Source organism: Xyrauchen texanus, chromosome 41 (assembly GCF_025860055.1).
Source record: "Xyrauchen texanus isolate HMW12.3.18 chromosome 41, RBS_HiC_50CHRs, whole genome shotgun sequence".
In the NCBI taxonomy this organism is placed as follows: domain Eukaryota; kingdom Metazoa; phylum Chordata; class Actinopteri; order Cypriniformes; family Catostomidae; genus Xyrauchen; species Xyrauchen texanus.
This window is the reverse complement of record NC_068316.1, coordinates 3,649,193-3,676,945: the sequence shown is the minus strand read 5'-3', so window position 1 is coordinate 3,676,945 and position 27,753 is coordinate 3,649,193. Positions and strand designations below refer to the sequence as shown.

Here is a 27,753-nt window from a genome sequence, read left to right as displayed (position 1 = left end):
AGAAAAAGGATAATAAAATCATCAGGTTTTGATAAAACTTTTAGAGTCCAAACCAGCTCGAGTGCATGCGGTCATTAAAGCAAAAGAACGACACACAAAACACTAAGAATCATTCATGTTTTGTCACCTGACATAGTTATTCAGAACAGATCATATCATTTTTAATGATTGTGTCCAAATGCAAAATATAATTAATTTTACTAATGTTCTCAGTCTGATGTGATTCCTGCATGATTACATTTAAAACCTCTTAATTAGTGACATTTCCTGAGAACACCATATGTTTGAGTTCCCTAATTTGACTTCATGATCTTGTTTCATAATGTCTCTGCAGGTGTTTTCATGCTTCATTGAGTGAAGATTATTTTTAAAATGTGAGAGAAAGTCCTGATCTAACTAATGACACAAATAATATCAATAAATCAACTTTTAAACAAAGACAGGAAACTTCAAATAATGTAATATCTTATTCGTTTATTGAATTTTGACAAGAGAAAAGTGAAAGACAAAAGCACACATATACTTGTGTGAATAGAAGTCACTGTTAGTCTCCATGTGAGACATGAGTGAGAAGAGCAGAAGAGAATCCAGAGGATCTACTCAGAACACTGATCTCTCCTCACTTCTCCAGTGACTGACAGCTGCTCTTTCTGTTTGGCCTCACAGCTCACTGTGACCGCCTTCATCCACTCGTCCTGAGAGAGAGTCAGACTGCTGCTCCAGCTGTACAGACCGCCCTTCTCCAGGACCCCAGCACTGCTCTTCTCAGACCTGCTGCTCCCGTCCACCTTCCAGCTCAGGCTCCAGTCTGAGGGGAAGCCCTTGTTGGCCACACACATCAGTGTTGCTGTGTTCTTTGTGGAAATCTCTTCACTGGAGGGCGGCAGGACGCTCACTTTAGGACGAGTGATGCCTGACAAATACACAATAGACAACTTCAAAAGAAGAAAAGATTTCTTTCTCCAGATTGAAACTAAATCAATTACATTAGTCAATTATATATTTTGAAGATCTTTAAAGATATCATTGAAAACATTCAACATTAAACTGCAAGTTTGTTTCTTCATGTTGATCTGTTCAATCATATAAAGAACAATTTATTTCCCCAAAGACTCTGAATGACCAAAATGATGAAATGATGAATAAAGTTCACATATCTTTATATGTTTGCAGTTTGACTTACACAAAAGTTCAAGAATATTTTCCTTCATAAATTTCTCTTTCTACATTAAGAAATAACTATGAAAAGATATTGCCCAACCTCAAGAGAATAGAAAAGAAAATTCTGTACAATGATGAACTTTTAACAGTTCATTTGGTGAAAGAATTCCTCCAGTAAAACTTTATATGTTACATATTACATTAAGAAACATTTCATATTGAAGGAGCATTTTTATGAACTCTTGATAATGTTCGTCATTTAAACACAGAGTCATTTAACATCTCCAAAAACTGAATAACATCTCACTTCTGTACCAGCAACAAATTCACATGTGCTGACAAAGTGTAAATTAAGTGTCTTTAAAGTTCACCTTCATTTCTGGAAAAACAGCCAAATTATTCAATCTGTCTAATCAGATATTATTAATAAATAATGAAATATAAATCAAAAAAGTGAGAGAAATCACTGAACTCATATGTGTGTCAATTCAACATAAAACTGACACATTCCACATTATAAAAACACATAAAACATTAAAATGATGATTTGATGATTTACTTACTGCCAACATCCAGTCTGGTGCCGCTGCCGAAAGTGTACCACAGTGATACAAACTAATAGAACAGCTGCACAAAAACCTCTGAGCGCTTCACTAACTGCACATTAAACACATGATCACAAACACATCTTTACACAACACACATTCAAACATGATTCAGTTCATATTTTCATCAACTACTGTTTCAAAAATACAATAAAAACATACATATTACATTCAGAATGATATACAACATGTTTATTACAATGTAATAACTCCTCTATAACACATTTAATTTAGTTTGATCTACTGAATGCTCATGAGATTTCCACAATGAACAAAAATCATTCGAATTTCAACCAATTGTAATTAATATCTAAAAGATAAAGATTGAAATGTATGAATGTAATTTGACATGTAATTGTTTCTTATTTCTGCTGTTCTCCTGTAACGCTCACATTTTCTGCTGAGAGGAAAGAGTTTTGAATGTCCCGCCCCTCTGATTAAAGCACAATATCAGACTGTCTGTTAGTCAGGACTGTCAAACCAACATCACTGTTCCTTCAGTTCTCACTCATTCACAGTAAAGATGACAGCACACGCTCTCATTATCTGCTCTCTACTGCTTTTCATTGCTGGTGAGAATCTGTTTCAGTGCATTTCACTAATATAAACTCAATTGAACTGTAGAAAGTTTTTTTATTATTATTATTTCAAGTGTCAAAAAGCTCTTGTGAAATAATATTTTATTTTATTTTGTGTTTCAGAGTGTAATGGACAGTACACGGTCACTCAGAGTCCCTCAATAACAGCTCAACCAGGACAACAAGTTCAAATAAACTGTAAAACCAGCAGTGATGTCTACCGGGACAGTGTACACCACTTGAGCTGGTACTTACAGAAACCTGGAGAAGCTCCTAAACTCCTCATATATTATACAAACCGCCTCCAGACTGGAACTTCATCTAGATTCAGTGGCAGTGGATCTAATAGTGATTTCACTCTGACCATCAGTGGAGTCCAGACTGAAGATGCAGGACATTATTACTGTCAGAGTTTTCACGTGATCAACAGTAAATATGTGTTCACACAGTGATAAAGAGTCGTACAAAAACCTCCTTCAGTGAAAGAGGAACTACTGATACAGAAACAGTTTCTCTGAATGTTTCATTATAAATTGACATGGACACAAAGTTTTAGATTTTGATATTTCACACTCAACACTACATATGAAACTGGACGACACATTTTATTATAAAGGTCAATTCAGTCATTTTTGGTTGATGTTTTACTGGCTGATATGACACTAGTCTTAAACTTTACTGACACCTATCCATGTGAATACAGCATCATGCAAACATAAAACATTTGTTTTCACAGATGTCATATTTGAATGTAATTCATCACTTTAAACATTTGACTTGTTTCACCCCCTCAATTGGACAGACTCATATAAAGTGAGAGGTGATGTCACATACATGTTGTTCAGGTATTCAAATAGATTCATCTAGTGCTGGAGTCTCTTGTTTGATGGAGTGTGTGTGTTGATAAAGTGATTTTTCACGAGTGTTTTTAAGACAAGACTTGAGGAGAGTCGAGAGCACAGATATCAAAACTAACTCTAATAGAGAGACAATTCTTCTTCAAGACACTCGACTCCTCATTTCTGAAAATGGAAAAACACGTCCAACAGAATAAAGAAGAGTCTCCCTCCCTCTTTCTTTCTATTCTTCTTCTTTTTAACACACAATCACACACTTTCCTTCAATACACTCAGTCACACAGCACAATTTCACTCAATGTCAAAGAACTACAATTCAGTTCACAGTCAAACACTTCTTCCTCTCTCCATGGAAAGACACAAACTGAAGTCTCTCAGTAATCTGTATGTGGAGGGGGACGTGGTCGTGTGTCTGTCATTGTGGAGAGAGGAAGTGGTAAGAGCTTCACCTGGTGAGGACTGTCTCTAAACTCTTGTGTCTTATTTCAGTGAGACGGGCTTTAAAAGACCCGATGAACATCTGACCGGAAGAGAGAGTTTGAGTCACACATACAAGCACACGCACAGTGGAGAAACTGAAACACAAAATAAAACTTCTGTTTCTCCATTCAGCAGCAGGTCACTGTAAATAAAGAAATGTATGAAGACTTGATGTTGAATAGAAGGACCACACTTGATCAGGAGACTTTAATCGTCATTAATGAGCATCGATCAGAACACTGCAGGACATTAAATCACGACTTCTTCAAAATCCTGATGAAGACTGAACTTTGATGTCTTTTCTGTGATGAATCATAAAAGCAGGAAAAAAACAAGTATGGATGGAAAAGAGGCTTGTTGCTGTATTTATTGATCTGTGTTTTAATACTGAGAGGAACACTTTATATTCATATTTAATAATTGTGATGTAATTAGTTTCAATAATAATTGATGTAAAACTCTTCCATGAGTTTATTCATTTATTTTGGATTTTAACGGCCCGACCTGAGAGACAAATAACCCAGCGTACATCTTTGATCTGGAAGCACATATACATCACAGATCTAACAGGAATTAAATTAATATAAATCCTGATTCAATGCAACCTTACACAAACGTTCAAACAACCATTGAATATTGATCATATATTTGCATATCACTGAACAGAGTACAGAACAGATCATTACAAATGTCAAACCAGTACAGAGAGTTAAAGCACATGTAAATCAAGATAATTAATAAACGAAATGATTTATGAAAATATATTTAAAATGACTCACATGAGATAAAGACTCCAGGATTCAGTTTTCAGTTTTATTTGACATGGAGCCGTTTGCTTCATGAGTTCATGTTGAGATCATATGATCAGCTGAATATTACTCAATAATAATCTGTAATTAAATGTTTCGAATGTCACTTGCAGAATAAATTGATCAGCACGGACTGTGAATAGCAGATTTCTTCAACAACATCAGAAACTGAGAACTTTTGCTTTTGTGTGATGCTGAATCTAAACCGGTGTCAGAACAATATCAATATAAATATTAATATTACTGAGTGCACTTTTCAAATTCTCTTCATTTATTAAAAGGCATTTGTTTCATTTTATTCATAAGTCAGTTTATTACATGTATATCTTTTTTCCAGGTTGAAGATTACACTTTGACCTTTGACCTTTTCCATCATGGAGGGCAGAGTGACGTTTCTACTCTTGTTTCTCATAGTGTTGATGTTCTCTCTCATATACAACTTATTGTTTACTTGCAAACTGACAGATGACATCTAAATTTGCATTATCTGACGTTACCATTAAACTGATTTACTTTAAAACTCTTTGCATTGGCTGCACATGCTTCAGTTGTCTGGGAGTATTTATTAGTTCAGTGAGTTTGAAGACTGAAGACAGAAAACTTCTTCATACAGAATCTAAATCCACAGCAATCATGACTGTCATCAGCATCTTCATCTGGATGTTAACTAGCTACTGTTTTAGAGGTAAGAACAAATGAAAATTAAACTCATTCTACTCTAAATGACTGATCATGTGTGCTAGAAATTATTTCCCACTGAAAATGAAACCAGTTTGTCTGAACTTTTACTAATATTAAAGTTTTGTCTTTCTGTAGAATCAAGAGGTTCAGTGACAGTCACTCAAACACCTGCAGTGAAATCTGTTCATCTCAGAGACTTACTATCACCTGTAAAACCAGTCCTGAAGTCTATCAGAGTTGCAGTTTTCAGCCTCTTGTCTGTTATCAGCAGAAACCTGGAGAATCTCCTAAACTCCTCATATATGCTGCAACAAACCGCTACACTGGAACTCCATCTAGATTCAGTGGCAGTGGATCTTATAGTGATTTCACTCATGTTGGTGCATCATTATGAGGACTTTCCATAGACGTAATGATTTTTATACTGTTTGAACTATAGATTATATCCCCCAACCCTCACAAAAAACATTCTGCATTTTTACATTTTCAATAAAACATAATTTAGTATGTTTTGTAAGCGATTTTAATTATGGGGACACTAGAAATTTCCTCATAAATCACATTTATAGCAGAATAACCTTGTAATTACCAGTTTGTAACATAAAAAAGTCCTTGTAAACCACTTAAATCTGCCCACACACACACACACACACACACACACACACACACACACCTGTCAGACATTTTAACAAGGAATTAACACAAATTATTAAAATAATCCATCATTGAATTTAACACCTGATTCCAGATGCTGCGTTCAGTCACTGAACTTGATTTCACATCAGACATTTTTCATCCCTGTTCAATCAATGACTGAGCTGCTTCACTGTGGCACAGAACAGGCCGAAGACACAAAATGATCGAGGCGCTGCATGAGTTTGTCTGCCCTTTCTTGACAACTGTGCGCCCCTGCACCCATATATTGAGCACTAGCATTATGTGATTATATTATAATCGGATCAAGGGCCGGCCTGACCCTATAAACAAACTAAACATTTGTTTGGTGCCCCGCGATTGGTTCGGGGCCCCCCCACCACCCACAATTATTAAAAAATGTTACCCATCAATTACTCTATTAAAAAAAAACACACAACCGAATCAATGAAACGTAGTATGTTTTATTTAGTATATTTTTCTACATTTCTTAAATCTAATTTTGGATCTAGGATGGAGGATTTTAAATTGTGTGGGTGTGAGAGGATGATGCGCGCAGCACTCGGCTGTTTCCGTTTGTCAACTGCCAGGAGCAGTAGCTAGGTAACAGACGTCAAGCCATCATGAAGCGAACGTACCCACCTGGATCAGAGAAATGCTGTTTTCCCGAATCAGACGATAGTGCCTGCCAGAAGAAGCATGACCTCTTTTAATATCGTTTGCTACTTTTTGTGTGCTGGATATTTTCGTCATTACAGCGGAAACAACTTAAAATACTCCATAATTTTTGGGTATACAGATAAGTGTAAGACATCATTAGAGACTATAAAGGGTCTACTTTTATTTGTGTACACTCACAATAACAACAAAACCTTGTGCTTTTGTAAAATAAAGAAAATAAAAAGGGTGAGCTTTCAGCAGTCTCTGAGTCCACGAGCATATTTCTGAAACACGTCTTCAATTTGTAAGCATTGCTGTGACCATTAAAAACCTTTACTTGTGAAGAGCTCTGCGTCTTGGTGCAGCTCAATCAGGGATTGCTGGTGCGTCTGATGCAAGCTGGCAAGGGACTGGAGGATCTCGGCCAACTGGGAGGGCTCCATGGGACGTGCTTCGGCTGGTTAAAATCCTGAGTTTTGGCACCAGTGTAAAGATGTCTGACAATAAGGAGGGAACGAAGATGCAGAGCTCTTCACAAGTAAGGGTTTTTAATGGCCACAGCAATGCTTACAAATTTTGTCTCCGTGAACAAAACAAAACTTCTCTATTTAACATAAATCTTTTCTCTCTCTTTGTCTACGCCAACACTGGATTGACGCGTCGTTCTCTCTCTCCCGTCTGGAGGTTCTGTGGCTGTTTTTATGCCGCTCTCCCCATGCTCACTGAAATTAGAGACAGGTGTTAGACATAATTTGGCTGACGTGCAAGCACCCTTACCGCTTTCTCCCCCGGACAGGCGCTTGACCACGCCCCCGCTGCCACATTTAATTTTTTCAAAAACCATGCATAAACCTTATTTTCTCAAAAATACAAACATGTACACACATGTTCCTCACATATTATTGTAGCCCAGTTTGTGCTGAATACAGTGTTATCAGACTTTAGCCATTAATGTGTTTTTAAGCAACTGAAAAATGCACAAATGTCAAGACATGTCAAAACTTCTCCAGGACCCAAAACACCCTCAGACTCCAGAGGGTTAAAAGTTCAGTATGTAAGATTCAGAAACACTTGTTATTAATGACACTTGTGGCCGTTAAGTGAACTGCAGCAGCGACCTGTTGCTCGTGCACACACTCCATAGGGACGCGAGCATCGGCCAAAACAATGACGTAATGTACAAAGAGACTGAACGTGATTCACCGGCATCATGCTGACAGATGAGGAAGCATAATTAAAATGACACAGTTATGATTGTTTTACTACAAACTTTGAGACTGTATATTATATTTGACTCTCCAGTGCTGGAACAGGGCTAAAACAAAGTGTGGATATCGGTCTGACTATGCGAGACTGTAGTTTGAAGTAATCACTTCTCTTTACATGATATATTGACTGCATTTATACGATAGCCTTTGTCAGTGTTAGCTAGCTAGCCAGCTTTATCAATAGCTGTTTGCTAAATTTGGTGGATGATGACAGAAGCTGTTTATAAAATAGACTGTACATTAGAAATATGTTGACACAATTCAGTATTAATGTGATTTCATCACAACTGTTATTTTGATATATCGATGTTTTATAATAATAGATTGCAGTGGTGAATTCTCAGGACTAGAAAATTCTTCTCTGCTGGCCTAACATGCCAAATAAATAAATATTTTTCATCCTTTCATTCTTAATCACCTTTTTGTATTTTTAATCACTTTTCCCTCTTAATTAATCTACAAATAGAGAAAAACGAAAAGTTTATCCAGTCAGAATTTATTCATTGATGCTTACAAGCAAAGTGTGACAACTGTTTCACAATCGCATTCCCGAAGCCGAAGCAGCGCGTGAGTTTCAGCTCCACCCCCTCAGACTTTCTACAGAATCCCTCAACAGTGTAAATGAATGAGCAACTAAAGTCAGATTCATCAGCCAATCAGATTGATTTATTTGTTCTTGTGGGTGTGATCTTTAGGATATGTCCCGGTCGAGGCCTTCTAGCTGGCCTTGAGTGACACAATCACACTTTAAGTGATGTACATATTTCAAGAGCGAAAAGCACAAGATCAAGCTGTCTGATCTAGTCGGCTGTCATCACTGCTGCTATTGCCGTTGAGAAAGAGATCCTTGTGGATTCAAAAACATGAGATGTTCTGCATGACCGTAGTGATTGCTTAATTTATTAATCAGGAAAGGAGAGCTGATTTTCACAGAGTAAATTGGTAAGTGCTTTTACCTTCATATAGCAACATCAGGAGTTTTCTAAGTGTAAATTAGGCTGCTTGAGATTTCAGTGTCGGATCAAGTTTTGAAAAGTAGTGATCTCGGAAAGTCAGATTTTACAACTTCCTACTAGGAAAAGTGCAATGGATGCATCTTGAAGTCAGAATTACAACTAAGCTCTTAAAAGAGGTATCTCCTGTCATTTCAGAACCTCTTCTTAATATTATTAATTCCTCGCTATCCTTAGGACATGTCCCAAGAAACTTTAAAATGGCAGTTATCAAACCGCTTATTAAGAAGCCACATAAATTCCCGCTTATGTCTGAAAATACTAGAAAAGGTAGTATCCTCCCAAATATGTTCATTTCTACAGAGAAATAGTATATGAACAATTTCAGGCAGGATTTAGGCCTCATCACAGTACAGAGACTGCAATTATCAGAGTTACAAATGACTTGCTCTTATCATCTGATCGCGGCTGCATTTCTCTTCTAGTACTTTTAGATCTTAGTGCTGCATTCGACACGATAGATCACAACATTCTCTTGAATAGGCTGGAGAATTATGTTGGCATTTGTGGAGTTGCATTAGCATGGTTTAGGTCATATTTAGCAGACCGCTACCACTTTGTCTATGTAAACAAGGAATTGTCAAATCAAACACAAGTAAAGTATGGAGTGCCACAGGGATCAGTTTTAGGGCCTCTGCTTTTGTCCTTGTATATGCTTCCCCTGGGAGATATTATCAGGAATCGTGTAATAAGTTTCCACTGTTATGCTGACGATACCCAACTTTATATTTCTTCAAAACCTGATGAGATTTCACAATTCTCAAAATTAACAGAGTGTGTCAATGAAATCAAAGATTGGATTGCCAGAAATGTCCTTCCTATCGACTATTCTGCCACGCTTATATTCTCTGACAAGAAGAAGAATTTTTATTCACATACACATATTCATATGCACTTGAGATAAAAACAAAAACAAAGAAGTGATCATGCATGTGAACTGGTCCCCAAAGAAGCTATCTAAAGCTTATACTCAGGGCCATGACAATCAAAAAAATAAAGAAAAAACAAGAAAAAACTAAAAAAATAAAAAAATAAAAATAAAATAAAAAATGAAAAATGCGTGGCCTACATATAAAACATTTCATACATAACATTCACACAAAACATAGTAGGGGATCCCATTTAACAAGTACAATTTTGTTGACAGTTTACCTTGAGATTGTAAGAGTAACACTGACATACATGCAGAGTGAGAAGTAGTACATACATCAAGAAGATGAATACAAGCTTAATAGTTGTTTCTTGAGATTTTGTTTAAAAGAAAGAAAAGAGCTTGAATTTTTCAAATTTTCATCCAGCTCGTTCCAAATCTGCGGTCCCCGGCACACTACACTCATACCAGTGCTTTTTAATCTCCGTTTTTTTTCAATAATAATGTGCTTGTTTCTAGTGAGGTAAGTGTGCCGGGGATAGCGGATGGGAACAAGCTCACACAAACTGCCATTCAATCCAAAGACCACCTGATACATAGTACATGCATTGTGAAATATATTATATTCAGTTAGTCTTAAAATACCGTACCTAAGAAAAATAGAACGAGTTGGAGCATTAGAATCAGACCATGATATGGCACGAATGATTTTGTTTTGCAGAATTTCAAATTTTTTTAAGTAAGTGTAATAAGTATTGCACCATATAATATTGCAATAATTTAAATGGGGTTCAAAGAGGGTTTTATAGAGAGTAAGTAATATTGCATGAGGAAGCAGATGTCTAAGCTTAAAGAACAGACCAACATATTTTGATAGCTTTTTGACAAGATATTCAATATGGTGTTTAAAGTTTAGGTGATCATCTATAAAGACACCCAAAAATTTAGTCGTCTTCACTCTCTTTAGTTCCTCTCCTTTATTTTAATCTGGATATTTACATCATCGAAATTAAGTTGTTTTTTGTTTGGACAGAATATTATGTAGTTTGTTTTGCTGGTATTTATAGATAACTATTTATAGATAGTTGTTGAAGTTCAAATTCATTTTTGTGTGATAAAAACAAGTTAGTGTCATCTGCAAAGATTACTTTATGAAGGATCTTTGAGGAATTTTCCAGATCATTAATGTAAATAATAAAGAGGAGAGGACCTAATATGGATCCTTGTGGAACACCACATTGAATGTGTTTGTTTTCTGATGTCTGTTCGTGGATAGTTACATATTGTTGCCTCTGGTGTAAGTAACTCTTGAACCAATTCAGTGGTTGACCTCTAATTCCATAATGGTGCAATTTATACAGTAATATGGTAAAGTCGATAGTATCAAAGGCCTTTGAAAGGTCCAAGAATATACCGATACCATATTCCCCCTTTTCAATGGCATCATTGATCTTTTCAGTAAGATCAAGGATCGCCATACAGGTGGAGTGTTTTTTCCTAAAGCCATACTGGGATGGGTTAAGTATGTTCAGTGTATTAAGATAATTAATAAGTCTATTATAAACCACTCTTTCCAATATTTTGGAAAGAGTTGGTAAAATGGATATGGGACGATAATTTATTATGTCATTTTTATCACCAGCTTTGAAAATCGGAATTATTTTTGCAATTTTTGTCATTTTGGGAACAGTTCCTGTGAGCAGTGAGAGATTAATACAATGTGTAAGTGGTTCAATTATTTCTTTGGCAATACTTTTTAATATTTTACTACTAATTTCATCTTCTCCAGCAGAATTTGAGCTCTTCAGAGCCATTATGATATTATACAATTCAATGGCGTCAGTAGGCTTTAGGAAGAAGGAGTTTGGATAATTGCCTGACATATACTGTTGGTAAGAGACACTATGTGGTTGAGTAATATTTTTGAGAGATTTGCCCCTATTGATACAAAGTAATTATTAAATTCATTTGCAAGATTAGTATTATTTGTTGTATCTGGGAGCACGGTATCTTTATGGTCCCTATTCAAAACATTATTCAGCACTTTCCATGATTTCTTGGAGTCTCCCTGCGAGGTTTTTATAAGTTCAGAATAGTGACTATATTTGCTTTTCCTGATTATATATACCAATTTATTCTTGTAAACGTTGTATTTAGTTTTATTCTCTATATTTGGTTTATTAACATATATTTGGTACAGTTTATTCTTTTGTTTAATGGAGTTTAAGATTGCCCTTGTTAGCCAGGGTTTGTGTCCTGCCCTTCTGCGTGTAACAGTTTTTATAGGAATGGAGCAGCTGAATGGAGTCTGTTATTTCATTTACCAAGAGATCATATGCAGTGTCAGGATCGCAGCAACAATAAACTGTGTTCCATGCTTTAGCTTGCAGACTTGCCTTAAGTTGATACATTGTTCGATCGTTTACTAATTTAATTTTTATCGGGTGACATAAGGGTAAACATTTATAATCAAAATTAAAATACAGTATTATTGGGTAATGATCAGATATATCAGAAAGTAAAACTCCTGATTCAAGCTTAACATTTCGTATATTTGTGACAATATTGTCAATAATAGTTGTAGAAGTATTTGTGACTCTGGTAAATATATTTATTGTTGGAAAGAAAGAGGAGGAATGTAGTGTATTAATGAAGTCGTTTTTGACTGCATACGTCCTTGGAGACATCAATATTGAAGTCTCCAAGGAGGACCTAGTCTTTGTTTAATTTATTTATGTGTAATAGAATTTCTTCTAGTTTATTATTAAAAATGTTTAAATCAGAATCTGGGGGCGTAAATTACGCCCACAATAACGCTTTTACCTTTGTCATTTTTATCTCAATAAAAAGAGAGTCTGTATGATTATCATTTACAGCAAGATCGCAAACGTCGGCATGCATGTTCGAACGTACATAGAGGCATACCCCACCACCAGGTCTACCAGATCTATCCTTATGATATAATTTATAGTCTTCGAGGTTTAAGGCACCTATGTACGATTTGTCATTTAGCCACGTCTCACTACAACCAATTATGTTGAAGCAGCATTTAGTATTTAGGAGTAGGGAGACAAGCTCATCGTGATGTTTATTCAAACTTCTTATGTTTAAGTGCAGAAATGATAAGTTATTTACTATATTCAGACATTTTACATGCTCAGGGTCGTAATATTTACAGGTTATGTTTTTTTCAACATCAATACAGTGATGTATATCATCTCCATCATATGTCAAATCTTTAAATCCCATAAAAGGTAAAAGAAAAAAAAAAAAAAAAGCATTTTCCCAAGAACACACGAAAAAAGACAAACACACACACACGCACACACGCACACACATACGCGGCCACATACAAAACAAACATACAAAACGAACAAAAGGTGGATAAGACCTCTTTAACGAGAGGCATTAAAATAACAAAGAATAAACAAGAAAAAGAAAAACAAAAAAGAGCGCTCCAAGCACCCACCCGTCATTACGTCCTTAAGATATTTATTGGCTGAATGTACTAAAACAGCATCTACATTTCAAACAATGTCCAAACAACAACAACAAAAAAACAAATCAGAGGCTTTCCAGCCACATTTTGACATAATAGGCTACTTTGATTAGCAAGAATAAGCCTTAGGGTATTTTCATGAGTCCAGTCGCAATATCCTTTACAAGAGGAAGAAGCAATACTGTTTTTCCATGATGTTAAGATAAAGTGGTCCTCCTATTTTAATTTTAAGAAATTAAATGGGGGTCCTACCTTTCCAGCAAAGACACCCCCTTCAGTTCAGCTAGATCCATAAATAGGAGATGTTGATCTAATCCAAGAAGCGTAAGCTAGTCCTTGAGTATAGTCAAATATTCACGAGCTTCAGCTGGGCTTCTAAATGAGCGGCGATTTCCTCCGTGTGACAGGCACAGGATTGCGGGAAACTTCATGTTGAATCTGATATTCTTTTTGATCAGCGCCTCGCACACCTCGTTGAAACCCCGACGTTGTTCACGGACAGCTGGGGAGAAATCTTGATAAATGGACAGCTTTTTATTCTCTAACATCAGTGACCCTTTAGCTTTCACAGCACGCATAATCCTATCTTTATCGCTAGGATTATGTAATTTTATGATCATCGCTCGCGGTCTGTCATCCTGCTTGGGTCCAACGCGAAGAGCCCGATCAATCTTCACCCTGTCCTTGCCAGTCTGGAGGCCCAATAGTTTCGGGAGCATAGATTCAAGGAATATTTTCAGATCAGTCCCTTCGATTCCTTCTTTCAGATTCAGGATTTTGAGATTGTCCCGACAACTTCGACTTTCCAGATCGATCACTTTGTCGTTTGCTGTTTTCAGCTGTGTTTCCATTACAGCCACTTTAGTTTGAAGTATCTTGACGGAATCTTCCATAGTTGATATCCGCTCTTCTGCCAATTGGAGTCTCTGCTCATTTTGTGCCACTACAATTGTGAGTTTATCAGTAATTTTTTTTAGCTTATCGTCCATTAATTTAGAAATAACTTCAGTTAATTCAGCAATCAAGACAGCGTTGTCAGCCCTCGACGTCCCCATGCCTGCTTGTTCCTGTAGCGACGCGGAAACTTTTCCTTTCAACTTTTTCTTCTCTCCTCTCGTAATATTAGGAGGGTCCATACGCTGTACTGTTACTTTAGTCTATATTTCGACTTGCCCATGTAAATGCAAACTAAATATGCACATTTAAATGCCAACTAAATATCATTAGATCATTTGAAGCGCAGTTTTGTTCTACAGACGAGCAGGTGCTTCAGGAGTGTTCACCTAATCCGCCATCTTGACAATTGATGTCATCACGTTCATTACAATCTTAAAATTCTGGCCTGTTAATAGTTCCTAGAATATTAAAATCCACAAAAGGAGGTAGATCCTTTTCATATTTGGCTCCTAAACTATGGAATAGTCTCCCTAACACTGTTCGAGTTGCTGACACACTCCCTCAGTTCAAGTCTAGACTTAAGACTCATCTATTTAGCCAGACATACACCTAATTTATCCTCCAACCCACAATTAGGCTTCATTAGTTGGGTCTGCCAGAACCAGAAACATTTATCATGATCTATAACTCTGCAATAAATTGAATGGCATCTACGCTAATATTATTTTATTTGTTTCCCTGTCTCAACCTCGGGGCTCCTATCCTGAGGTCACCAGAACCGGCTGGATTAAACTCCATTAGTGCTTCTTGTTGGACTCCACTGCTACGTGTCTCTGAATGATGATGACTACATGCAGCCGGTGCCAGCCAAACATCACTTCAGTCTATTATGATGGACTTCAGAGGATGAACTGATGCCAACTCCAACCATAAGATACGGGATACTTCATATGCCATTGCCTGAACCTTGGATGGACCACACCGAACCTCACCGAAATTACCTGCCAGGTTGAACTGCGATGCACCTCACTAATCTCTGCCTGCATCACCTTGTTCTATTGATGGACTACGATCTTGAAATGGAATATATAGCCTATTAATTGCCAACAAAAGCCTTCATCAGTCAATTAACAGGGACAATTGCATCTATGTGAACTTCTGCAGTTAATATAGGATGGACTTTAAAGATATTAGTCATTAATCTTACGGTTAATACGCAAGGCTGATAGAGCATTTGCAGTTGTTGCCCCTAGGCAATGAATCAGCTACCACTTGACATTAGACAAGCGTCATCACTGTCTATTTTTAAATGTAGGCTTAAAACGCATTTTTATTCTCTAGCGTTTTGCAGTATTAAATGAGATTGTTTTGTCTTTTATTTATTTTATTTTTTTTATTAATGTATTGTAGATTCATCTGTACAGCACTTTGGTCAGCTTTGCTGTGTTTGAGTGTGCTTTAGAAATACATTTTACTTACTTATTAATACTGAGTTTTGAACAGTTGATTGAAACATTCATAAGGTCAGTATGACTGATGAGATCAGACTCAGTGTAAACTGATGAATATGATCAAAGTTCATCTCTCCATTAGTCAAACTCAACTGTCTCATTTCACACAATAAAGAGTCAAACAGAGAAACTGAGTTCAAATATTTGCATCATCAGGTTGGAGTGATTGTGTTCCTCTCAGAATAGAGCAGCTCCATCAGCAGATGTTCACCATCATAATACCATCAACACTTAAACAACATGTTCAACTCCTGTCTGCAAAACATCAGATTTACTTGTTTTCATTAAAGGACACAAAATAATCTTTGAAACATTCTCAATCATGCTGGATCCTGTATGTTTATATTTCAAAATCTGTTCATAAATTGATGCATTTACTGAGAACACCATATGTTTGACTTCCCTAATTTGACTTCATGATCTTGTTTCATAATGTCTCTGCAGGTGTTTTCATGCTTCATTGAGTGAAGATTATTTATAAAATGTGAGATAAAGTCCTGATCTAACTAATGACACAAATAATATCAATAAAACAACTTTTAAACAAAGACTGAAAACTTCAATAATGTAATATTTTATTAGTTTATTGAATTTTGACAAGAGAAATCTGAAAGACAAAAGCACACATATACTTGTGTGAATAGAAGTCACTGTTAGTCTCCATGTGAGACATGAGTGAGAAGAGCAGAAGAGAATCCAGAGGATCTACTCAGAACACTGATCTCTCCTCACTTCTCCAGTGACTGACAGCTGCTCTTTCTGTTTGGCCTCACAGCTCACTGTGACCGCCTTCATCCACTGCGTCCTGAGAGAGAGTCAGACTGCTGCTCCAGCTGTACAGACCGCCCTTCTCCAGGACCCCAGCACTGCTCTTCTCAGACCTGCTGCTCCCGTCCACCTTCCAGCTCAGGCTCCAGTCTGAGGGAAGCCCTTGTTGGCCACACACATCAGTGTTGCTGTGTTCTTTGTGGAAATCTCTTCACTGGAGGGCGGCAGGACGCTCACTTTAGGACGCAGTGATGCCTGACAAATACACAATAGACAACTTCAAAAGAAGAAAAGATTTCTTTCTCCAGATTGAAACGAAATCAATTACATTAGTCAATTATAGATTTTGAAGATCTTTAAAGATATCATTGAAAACTTTCAACATTAAACTGCAAGTTTGTTTCTTCATGTTGATCTGTTCAATCATATAAAGAACAATTTATTTCCCCAAAGACTCTGAATGACCAAAATGATGAAATGATGAATAAAGTTCACATATCTTTTATATGTTTGCAGTTTGACTTACACAAAAGTTCAAGAATATTTTCCTTCATAAATTTCTCTTTCTACATTCAGAAATAACTATGAAAAGACATTGCCCAACCTCAAGAGAATAGAAAAGACAATTCTGTACAATGATGAACTTTTAACAGTTCATTTGGTGAAAGAATTCCTCCAGTAAAACTTTATATGTTACATATTACATTAAGAAACATTTCATATTGAAGGAGCATTTTTATGAACTCTTGATAATGTTCGATCATTTAAACACAGAGTCATTTAACATCTCCAAAAACTGAATAACATCTCACTTCTGTACCAGCAACAAATTCACATGTGCTGACAAAGTGTCAATTAAGTGTCTTTAAAGTTCACCTTCATTTCTGGAAAAACAGCCAAATTATTCAATCTGTCTAATCAGATATTATTAATAAATAATGAAATATAAATAATAAAAGTGAGAGAAATCACTGAACTCATATGTGTGTCAATTCAACATAAAACTGACACATTCCACATTATAAAAACACATAAAACATTAAAATGATGATTTGATGATTTACTTACTGCCAACATCCAGTCTGGTGCCGCTGCCGAAAGTCCACCACAGTGATACAAACTAATAGAACAGCTGCACAAAAACCTCTGAGCGCTTCACTAACTGCACTTTAAACACATGATCACAAACACATCTTTACACAACACACATTCAAACATGATTCAGTTCATATTGTCATCAACTACTGTTTCAAAAATACAATAAAAACATACATATTACATTCATAATTATATACAACATGTTTATTACAATGTAATAACTCCTCTATAACACATTTGATTTAGTTTGATCTACTGAATGCTCGTGAGATTTCCACAATGAACAAAAATCATTCGAATTTCAACCAATTGCAATTAATAACTAAAAGATAAAGATTGAAATGTATGAATGTAATTTGACATGTAATTGTTTCTTATTTCTGCTGTTCTCCTGTAACGCTCACATTTTCTGCTGAGAGGAAACAGTTTTGAATGTCCCGCCCCTCTGATTAAAGCACAATATCAGACTGTCTGTTAGTCAGGACTGTCAAACCAACATCACTGTTCCTTCAGTTCTCACTCATTCACAGTAAAGATGACAGCACACGCTCTCATTATCTGCTCTCTACTGCTTTTCATTGCTGGTGAGAATCTGTTTCAGTGCATTTCACTAATATAAACTCAATTTAACTGTATGAAGTTTTTTATTGTTATTTCAAGTGTCAAAAAGCTTTTGTGCAATAATTTTTTATTTTATTTTGTGTTTCAGAGTGTAATGGACAGATCACGGTCACTCAGAGTCCCTCAATAACAGCAGCTCAACCAGGACAACAAGTTCAAATAAACTGTAAAACCAGCAGAGATGTCTTCTATCACAGTAGTTATGGACACTACTTGTACTGGTACTTACAGAAACCTGGAGAAGCTCCTAAACTCCTCATATATCGAACCAACAACCTCCAGACTGGAACTCCATCTAGATTCAGTGGCAGTGGATCTAATAGTGATTTCACTCTGACCATCAGTGGAGTCCAGACTGAAGATGAAGGACATTATTACTGTCAGAGTTTACACTATCCTGGAAGCATTCATGTGTTCACACAGTGATAAAGAGTCGTACAAAAACCTCCTTCAGTGAAAGAGGAACTACTGATACAGAAACAGTTTCTCTGAATGTTTCATTATAAATTGACATGGACACAAAGTTTTAGATTTTGATATTTCACACTCAACACTACATATGAAACTGGACGACACATTTTATTATAAAGGTCAATTCAGTCATTTTTGGTTGATGTTTTACTGGCTGATATGACACTAGTCTTAAACTTTACTGACACCTATCCATGTGAATACAGCATCATGCAAACATAAAACATTTGTTTTCACAGATGTCATATTTGAATGTAATTCATCACTTTAAACATTTGACTTGTTTCACCCCTCAATTGGACAGACTCATATAAAGTGAGAGGTGATGTCACATACATGTTGTTCAGGTATTCAAATAGATTCATCTAGTGCTGGAGTCTCTTGTTTGATGGAGTGTGTGTGTTGATAAAGTGATTTTTCACAAGTGTTTTTAAGACAAGACTTGAGGAGAGTCGAGAGCACAGATATCAAAACTAACTCTAATAGAGAGACAATTCTTCTTCAAGACACTCGACTCCTCATTTCTGAAAATGGAAAAACACATCCAACAGAATAAAGAAGAGTCTCCCTCCTCTTTCTTTCTATTCTTCTTCTTTTTAACACACAATCACACACTTTCCTTCAATACACTCAGTCACACAGCACAATTTCACTCAATGTCAAAGAACTACAATTCAGTTCACAGTCAAACACTTCTTCCTCTCTCCATGGAAAGACACAAACTGAAGTCTCTCAGTAATCTGTATCATCTGCCTCCACTAATTAACCTCATAATGAAGCTCATTAGTGGCTTGAACATCTCAAACAACACCAGCAGAGAGAGACAAAGTAAAGTAGTATTGATGTTGAATAGTTGGGTTGTATTAATTGTTTTGATGTTTTTTGATGTTGTTTAGTCAGAAAAAGAATATGCTGGGTTCACACATTTTGACTACAGTGTTGTTTTGAGCAGTAATGAGTTAGTAGAAAATGTATTTAAAGGTTCATTATGTAAGATTCAGAAACGCTTGTTATTAATGACACTTGTGGCCGTTAAGTGAACTGCAGCAGCGACCTGTTGCTCGTGCTCGTGCACACACTCCATAGGGACGCGAGCATCGGACAAAACAATGACGTAATGTACAAAGAGACTGAACGTGATTCACCGGCATCATGCTGACAGATGAGGAAACATAATTAAAATGACACAGTTATGATTGTTTTACTACAAACTTTGAGACTGTATATTATATTCGACTCTCCAGTGCTGGAACAGGGCTAAAACAAAGTGTGGATATCGGTCTGACTATGCGAGATTGTAGTTTGAAGTAATCACTTTTCTTTACATATGTAACGTTTTGTAGCTGTAAAGACAAGGACGAAGATGATGATGAAGGAATGAAGAACCCAAGTGCAGTTTATTTAAATAAACGTGAAACCAAAAACCCTAAATATAAACATGAATAAAACTCTAAACTTAAACTTGACATGAACTAGAAATGTGCTACACAAACAAACATCAATACTAGAACTGATCAGACAATAAACCAATGAAAACAAGACCCATGAACATGGAGGGAAACATGAAATCACATGACAAGGGAAACGGGAACTAGACTTCTCAAAATAAAGGACTTGAAATCAAAACATGAACAAAAACACATATAAACATGACATATCTTAAGAACTCCTTAAGAAGGATTTCAATGAACTTTTTGAAACACTTAAAAGACTGAAAGTTCAAACATTCATCAGTGGACCACTTCCAGCAAGAGGAACAAACAGGTTTTCACGGTTGCTTGGGCTTAATACATGGCTGCAAAAAACCTGCAATATAAAAGGAGTGAACTTCATTGACAACTACAATCTGTTCTGGAGTCAGAGGCAACTGTCACCACCCAAACAAACTTGGTTCAAGAGAGCTAAAGGACAATATCTACTTCTCCCTCAATCATCCTTCTGCAGTGTGTGCCAATCCACTCAATCTGAATGGCACACACACACCTGGACACAGTATGAATGACCACAGGACTTCACTTCAGCACCTGAATGGACATGCAGTTGACAAATCACACGAGGACAATGATAACACCACTCAGCCACAACAATTTCTGCTCACGGACACAATCTCAGCTGAGCCCTGCCCACAAAGCTCACCACAGACAGACTGTGATATATTAGAACTGCTCCAAGATTCAGCACCCTAGGACAACTTTCTGGAAAAGACCCAGGGAAACCAGGACAGCATATTACAGCCTCTGATAACACCAGAGCAACAGCCCCTCTCACCAGACACGTTATCCCTCTCTCCAGCATCTCCACATCTGTGCTTCTCAGAGAAAATGGAAGAACTGGTGTATGCTGGAACCAAACTATCCCACTCTTTTGCTGCAAGCCCCCAGATATCAAGCAAAAAACATCAGGCCCCTCAACCACCAAAGCCTGCGGGCCCAGCTCGCCCTCCCCGTCCTCCTGTGAGAGCTCTTCGGCCTCTGCCTCAACGCCAGGGCTCACACCCTCCTCAATCTGCTCGAGGTGAACCAAAAACAACTCAGTGATATGTGTTGGGTCCCCGCTATGATAACAGTAACTTTCTCAAATGTTTACAAAACAAGCGGGAACCCAGTGTGCCTGTATCTTTCTCTATTCCTGTTCGATTACATGATAGAAAGTCTAAGGCCTTCAAAAGCCGTACAGCAAACCCATCTAATCTGGTGCCTATTACACGCCAAACTAAGATTGCTGTGGGGACAAAAACTGTTAAATTAGCACTTTTAAACATCCGCTCACTTAAAAATAAATCACTTCTAGTCAACGACTTAATAAGCACATACAACCTGGATTTTATGTTTCTAAATGAAACTTGGCTAGAAGACAGCTGTAGTGCAACAGTCCTTAATGAAACATCCCCTCCTAACTTTACTTATTTGAGTGTCTGCAGAGAAGGTAGGAGAGGTGGGGGTTTAGCTGCTCTTTTTAAAGATGTCTATCAATGTAAGCAAATATCATTTGGGAATTACCCGTCTTTCGAATATCTGGGTAGTGTGTTAAAAGTTGCTCCACGCATTTTACTTATCATTATTTACAGGCCTCCAAAATACTCTCCAGCCTTTGCTGAGGACTTTACAGAACTGTTATCAACAATTACCTCAGAGTTTGACTGTTTTGCCATTGCTGGAGATTTTAACATTCACATAGATAATGCAGAAACCAATATGAGAAAAGAACTCATAACTATTTTAAAAACTTTTGATCTGACTCAGCATGTACATGGACCCACACACAATCATGGACACACTCTAGATTTACTTATCAGTAAGGGTCTAAACATTTCATCGAGTGTTATTAAGGATGTAGCACTGTCTGATCATTTCTGTATTTTCTTTGATATATTGATCTCTCCTGCCATTGAAGCTAGATCTGTGTCTGTCAAGAAGAGATGCTTAACTGAGAACACTAGTGTACTATTTATGAAGGCTATATCTTTAACACCAAGTATATCTGCTGACTCTGTTGATTTTCTCCTTGATTCTTTGAACTCAAAAGTTAAAAGTGTAATTGATGATATTGCTCCTGTGAAAGTCAGGAAGAAGCGTGGCAGACAAAAAGCACCTTGGAGAAACTCTTAATTTTGATTTGTCTGACCGCAGCACAACTCAAGGATGTGCTGATCATCTTTCTGATATTATTGATTTTTCCAGAGAAGAAAGAAGCAAACTCACTGCACTTGCTGTCTGAGAGCATTTCACTGGGAATCTGGCTTGGGGGGTTTGTCAGTCTCTCTACAGTCGCAAAAAGAGTGTGTGTGTTGTTTAAGTTGCTGTTTATAATATTCGAGAAGAAAGTCTGTCTAGCTTTGCCTAGTTCCACATTAAAAGCATGGATGCTGTCTTTGTAGATGTTATAATGGACTACAAGTTTTGTCTTCCGCCACATGCGCTCTGCTTTTCTGCATTGTCTTTTCATATTTTGCACTGCTGTTGAGTGTAAAATATGAATCATGCATGTTTGTCACCTGAAATATTTATGCAGAAAAGATCATATAATATTTAATGATTGTATTCAAATGCAAAATATAATTAATTTTACTAATGTTCTCAGTCTGATGTGATTCCTGCATGATTACATTTAAAACCTCTTAATTAGTGACATTTCCTGAGAACACCATATGTTTGAGTTCCCTAATTTGACTTCATGATCTTGTTTCATAATGTCTCTGCAGGTGTTTTCATGCTTCATTGAGTGAAGATTATTTATAAAATGTGAGATAAAGTCCTGATCTAACTAATGACACAAATAATATCAATAAATCAACTTTTAAACAAAGACAGGAAACTTCAAATAATGTCATATTTTATTAGTTTATTGAATTTTGACAAGAGAAATCTGAAAGACAAAAGCACACATATACTTGTGTGAATAGAAGTCACTGTTAGTCTCCATGTGAGACATGAGTGAGAGTCATTTAACATCTCCAAAAACTGAATAACATCTCACTTCTGTACCAGCAACAAATTCACATGTGCTGACAAAGTGTAAATTAAGTGTCTTTAAAGTTCACCTTCATTTCTGGAAAAACAGCCAAATTATTCAATCTGTCTAATCAGATATTATTAATAAATAATGAAATATAAATCAAAAAAGTGAGAGAAATCACTGAACTCATATGTGTGTCAATTCAACATAAAACTGACACATTCCACATTATAAAAACACATAAAACATTAAAATGATGATTTGATGATTTACTTACTGCCAACATCCAGTCTGGTGCCGCTGCCGAAAGTCCACCACAGTGATACAAACTAATAGAACAGCTGCACAAAAACCTCTGAGCGCTTCACTAACTGCACTTTAAACACATGATCACAAACACATCTTTACACAACACACATTCAAACATGATTCAGTTCATATTGTCATCAACTACTGTTTCAAAAATACAATAAAAACATACATATTACATTCAGAATTATATACAACATGTTTAATACAATGTAATAACTCCTCTATAACACATTTGATTTAGTTTGATCTACTGAATGCTCATGAGATTTCCACAATGAACAAAAATCATTCGAATTTCAACCAATTGTAATTAATCACTAAAAGATAAAGATTGAAATGTATGAATGTAATTTGACATGTAATTGTTTCTTATTTCTGCTGTTCTCCTGTAACGCTCACATTTTCTGCTGAGAGGAAACAGTTTTGAATGTCCGCCCCTCTGATTAAAGCACAATATCAGACTGTCTGTTAGTCAGGACTGTCAAACCAACATCACTGTTCCTTCAGTTCTCACTCATTCACAGTAAAGATGACAGCACACGCTCTCATTATCTGCTCTCTACTGCTTTTCATTGCTGGTGAGAATCTGTTTCAGTGCATTTCACTAATATAAACTCAATTTAATTGTAGAACGTTTTTATTATTATTATTTCAAGTGTCAAAAATCTCTTGTGAAATAATATTTTATTTTATTTTGTGTTTCAGAGTGTAATGGACAGTACACGGTCACTCAGAGTCCCTCAATAACAGCTCAACCAGGACAACAAGTTCAAATAAACTGTAAAATCAGCAGTGATGTCTACTATCTCAGTAGTTATGGACACTACTTGAGCTGGTACTTACAGAAACCTGGTGAAGCTCCTAAACTCCTCATATATTTGACAAGCAGCCTCCAGACTGGAACTTCATCTAGATTCAGTGGCAGTGGATCTAATAGTGATTTCACTCTGACCATCAGTGGAGTCCAGACTGAAGATGCAGGACATTATTACTGTCAGAGTTTTCACTATCCTGGAAGCATTTATGTGTTCACACAGTGATAAAGAGTCGTACAAAAACCTCCTTCAGTGAAAGAGGAACTACTGATACAGAAACAGTTTCTCTGAATGTTTCATTATAAATTGACATGGACACAAAGTTTTAGATTTTGATATTTCACACTCAACACTACATATGAAACTGGACGACACATTTTATTATAAAGGTCAATTCAGTCATTTTTGGTTGATGTTTTACTGGCTGATATGACACTAGTCTTAAACTTTACTGACACCTATCCATGTGAATACAGCATCATGCAAACATAAAACATTTGTTTTCACAGATGTCATATTTGAATGTAATTCATCACTTTAAACATTTGACTTGTTTCACCCCCTCAATTGGACAGACTCATATAAAGTGAGAGGTGATGTCACATACATGTTGTTCACGTATTAAAATAGATTCATCTAGTGCTGGAGTCTCCGGAGAATATCATTTATTCTAGTTTTATCATCTGATATTCATTTAATTAGATAAAAGTGCCATTTTGCCCTGTGCACCAAGAAGTGATAATAGCAGACATCTGATCAGTCCATCACTGATCTACAATAGACCCAGAAACTGAATCAAAAATGGCAGAAATGAATGAAAGTGGATGAGGGTGTGCTGCTATCACTGATATTCTGTGTTTGTAGAAACGTGTTGAACCATGAGGAGATGTTCCGGTATACACAAGTCGTCTTGGTTACCTTGTAATCTCTGTTCCCTAGGGGTCTCTCTTGAGCGCCGAATATGCTTCTGATGCATGAAAAAAGGCCAATGAGAAGTTGGCAGACAGTATTTGCATACCCCACTCCCGGAATTACGGGAATAAAGGTGAGGAAATACTATGAGTTCATTCAGTATTTTTCTGAGGAGCCGGGAGTGTCCGGCCACCTCAGTGGCTCGGCTCAGCGACGTGGCCGGGAGGACAAGACGTCTCGTTCCCTCCATCAGGGAATGGAGATTACATATGTATCCTAGACATCCCCGTCTGTCGCTCACTTCGACGTCATGTCGAAGAAGCAACACTAGGGGTCCACTTCAAATCACGCCATGCGTGTACTGCTGACATGTACTGCTGACACAGGAGCGGGCAGGTATTTCACGTGACAGGATGACCAGCTGTGTCAGTCTGCACATACCCTTCCCCAATGCCCATTAAAAGATGTCGGAATCCTTCTAGTTACCCAAGCAGAGGATCAAGGCGACACTTGACAACCTTGGACGGGCCGAGCCTAGCCGGGCCTCTTTTCTCTCTATGTTTCTCTCATAGAGCCAAACGGCTGGGGCCCTTACTGCATCGTGGGAAGGGGGGTCTTACCCATTTTCCTATTCTTTCAGGGGGAAAAGACCCTGCGGAGACCACATCTGCCCAGGAAGGGGGAGGTAACGTGGCAAAATACATCACATGAGCCTCTTCGGTCACATGGGAAAGAATAGTGTGTTGGTAGATCCAGCCTAGAGGAGGGGGGAGTTGCTACAACATGGCGACCGGAGGGCAGCAGGAACTACCTAATGGAGACGCTGGTCCGCTCGTAAGGGGACCGTACCGCGGAAAATACACACAGGAGGAGTCCGCGTAGGAGGCCTGATCTGTGGAGCACCTTTCCCAGTGCAGGGTAGATTTGAGATACCCGCAGTGGATTGGATTGGTGAATTCCTCCGCTGAATTGCGGACCCAAAGGGCTAGGGAGGAGTCATCCAGGGAGCCGAGTGAGTGGGATCTCCTGGGAGGGAAAAGTGCACTGTTTTACCTCGGCCGAGGGAAAGGGCGCTGGGCGCAAGCAATTCACATGGTCAGACTGTCAGCGTGTACCAAGTTCTACCGGCTCAGACCTGAGCAAACACGGGACGGGACTGAATCAACCCTGAGGTTGTAAAACCTTGCAAAGGTATTGGGTGTAACCCAGCCCGCAGCTCTGCATATGTCTGCCAGAGAGGCGCCCCTAGCCAGTGCCCATGAGGATGCAACACTCCTTGTTGAGTGTGCTCGGACCCGCGGGGGGGGGAGGGGGGCATGGCCTGGGTGTGGTAGGCCAACAGGATGGCGTCCACCAGCCAGTGGGAGAGCCTCTGTTTGGAGACAGCGTTCCCTTTCCGCTGTCCGCAAAAGCAGACATAGAGCTGCTCAAAACGCATGAAGTCGTGCGTGCGGTCCACGTAGGTGCATAAGGCACGTACAGCAACGAAGGGGCTGGGCCTGCCTCCTCCCGGGGCAGCGCTTGCGGGTGCCCCAGGACATGGGGCATGGCCCATGGCAGCAGGCTTGCGGAGGGCAGGATGTGAGATCCTGGATGTGAGGATCCTTGGGCTTTACACACCGGTCTACTTTCAGTTCTGCTATACAGTGCAAGTTGGCCAGCCATATTGTCCATCACTCAGAGAAGACCTGTGCAATCTTGTCATCCCAGCCAACATTGCACTTGCACATTTCTTTGGAGAACCTGTTTTACAGGCAGAGTAAATGGTGAAAGAAACCCCAAGGGGTCATAGATGGAACTAACCACAGACAACATGACGCGTCTTGTGTGAGGATGCTCCTTTATGGATAACCTAAAGGTGAATTTATCCTTTTCAGTGCACCAGTGCAGACCAAGTACTCTTTCCGGGGGTAAATCATCTTTATCCAAATCAAGCTCTTTGATTACCTTTGATCTATGTTCCTCTGGAATGCTGGCCATAATGACATGACTATTACTCATCCATTTTGATAATTGAATTCCTCCCTTGGCACAAGCAGCAATAAGATTCTGAGCCATATGAAGTGCTTCAGGTTCTGTAGGCAAAGATGTTAAACAGTCATCCATATAAAAGTTCTGAAGAATAGTATTCAAAACAAAAGGCTCAAACTGTGCTTGATGGTCTTGTATGATCCTCCTCAATGCATAGCTAGCACAGCTGAGAGAGGACACTGCTCCAAAATGATGAACTTTCATCCTATATTCCATAGCATTCTGTGAAACATCACCACTAGGGTACCACAAAAAATGCAGAAAGTCCATGTTTCAGAGAAACCTTTACCTGATGAAACATGGCGTACTGTATATCAGCTATCAAAGCAACAGGCTCCTGTCTGAACCCCCAGCAGTGAGTTGGTGAGATAGGGACCCTGTAGCAGCTGACCATTCAGAGAAGTTCCTTTAAACACTGCACCACAATCAAACACTACTCTTAGAGTTCTGAACTGCATCTATAATGTGCAATTAGGCAAAGAGATGTGTGATGTAGCAGTTGCCTTCAGAATCAAAGCACATGCTCATCATGTTCCATTTAAAAGAGTGAAACCCCTTTTTTTGGGGCAACAGTGTAACTCCAATAATTGACTCTGATAAGCCTTGGGTTGCATAAAAAAATTATCGGAACAAAATTAATTGGTTAATAGCCAGTTACCAGCATTTAAAAAATAAAGTTTTCACTCCGGAACGATTGAAAGGGATTTGTTCTTGTTTTTGGTTACA

The 27,753-nt window shown here is 37.8% G+C and overlaps 2 pseudogenes and 3 gene segments (V, D, J or C); 4 read left to right on the top strand and 1 right to left on the bottom strand.

The window, feature by feature from the left end:
• Nucleotides 1-473: 473 nt before the first annotated feature.
• On the bottom strand, nt 474-23,253 carry LOC127634239 (immunoglobulin kappa constant-like). The segment is given in 2 exon segments: nt 474-913; nt 23,235-23,253. A coding segment is annotated over 1 exon segment (243 nt).
• On the top strand, nt 2,254-2,796 carry LOC127634098 (immunoglobulin kappa variable 4-1-like). The segment is given in 2 exon segments: nt 2,254-2,338; nt 2,468-2,796. Coding segments are annotated over 2 exon segments (378 nt in total).
• On the top strand, nt 5,124-6,958 carry LOC127634097 (Ig kappa chain V-III region PC 7183-like; annotated as a pseudogene).
• On the top strand, nt 17,808-18,742 carry LOC127634227 (immunoglobulin kappa variable 4-1-like; annotated as a pseudogene).
• Nucleotides 23,254-23,765: 512 nt separating the features above from the next.
• On the top strand, nt 23,766-24,649 carry LOC127634228 (immunoglobulin kappa variable 4-1-like). The segment is given in 2 exon segments: nt 23,766-23,847; nt 23,975-24,649. Coding segments are annotated over 2 exon segments (384 nt in total).
• Nucleotides 24,650-27,753: the final 3,104 nt, after the last annotated feature.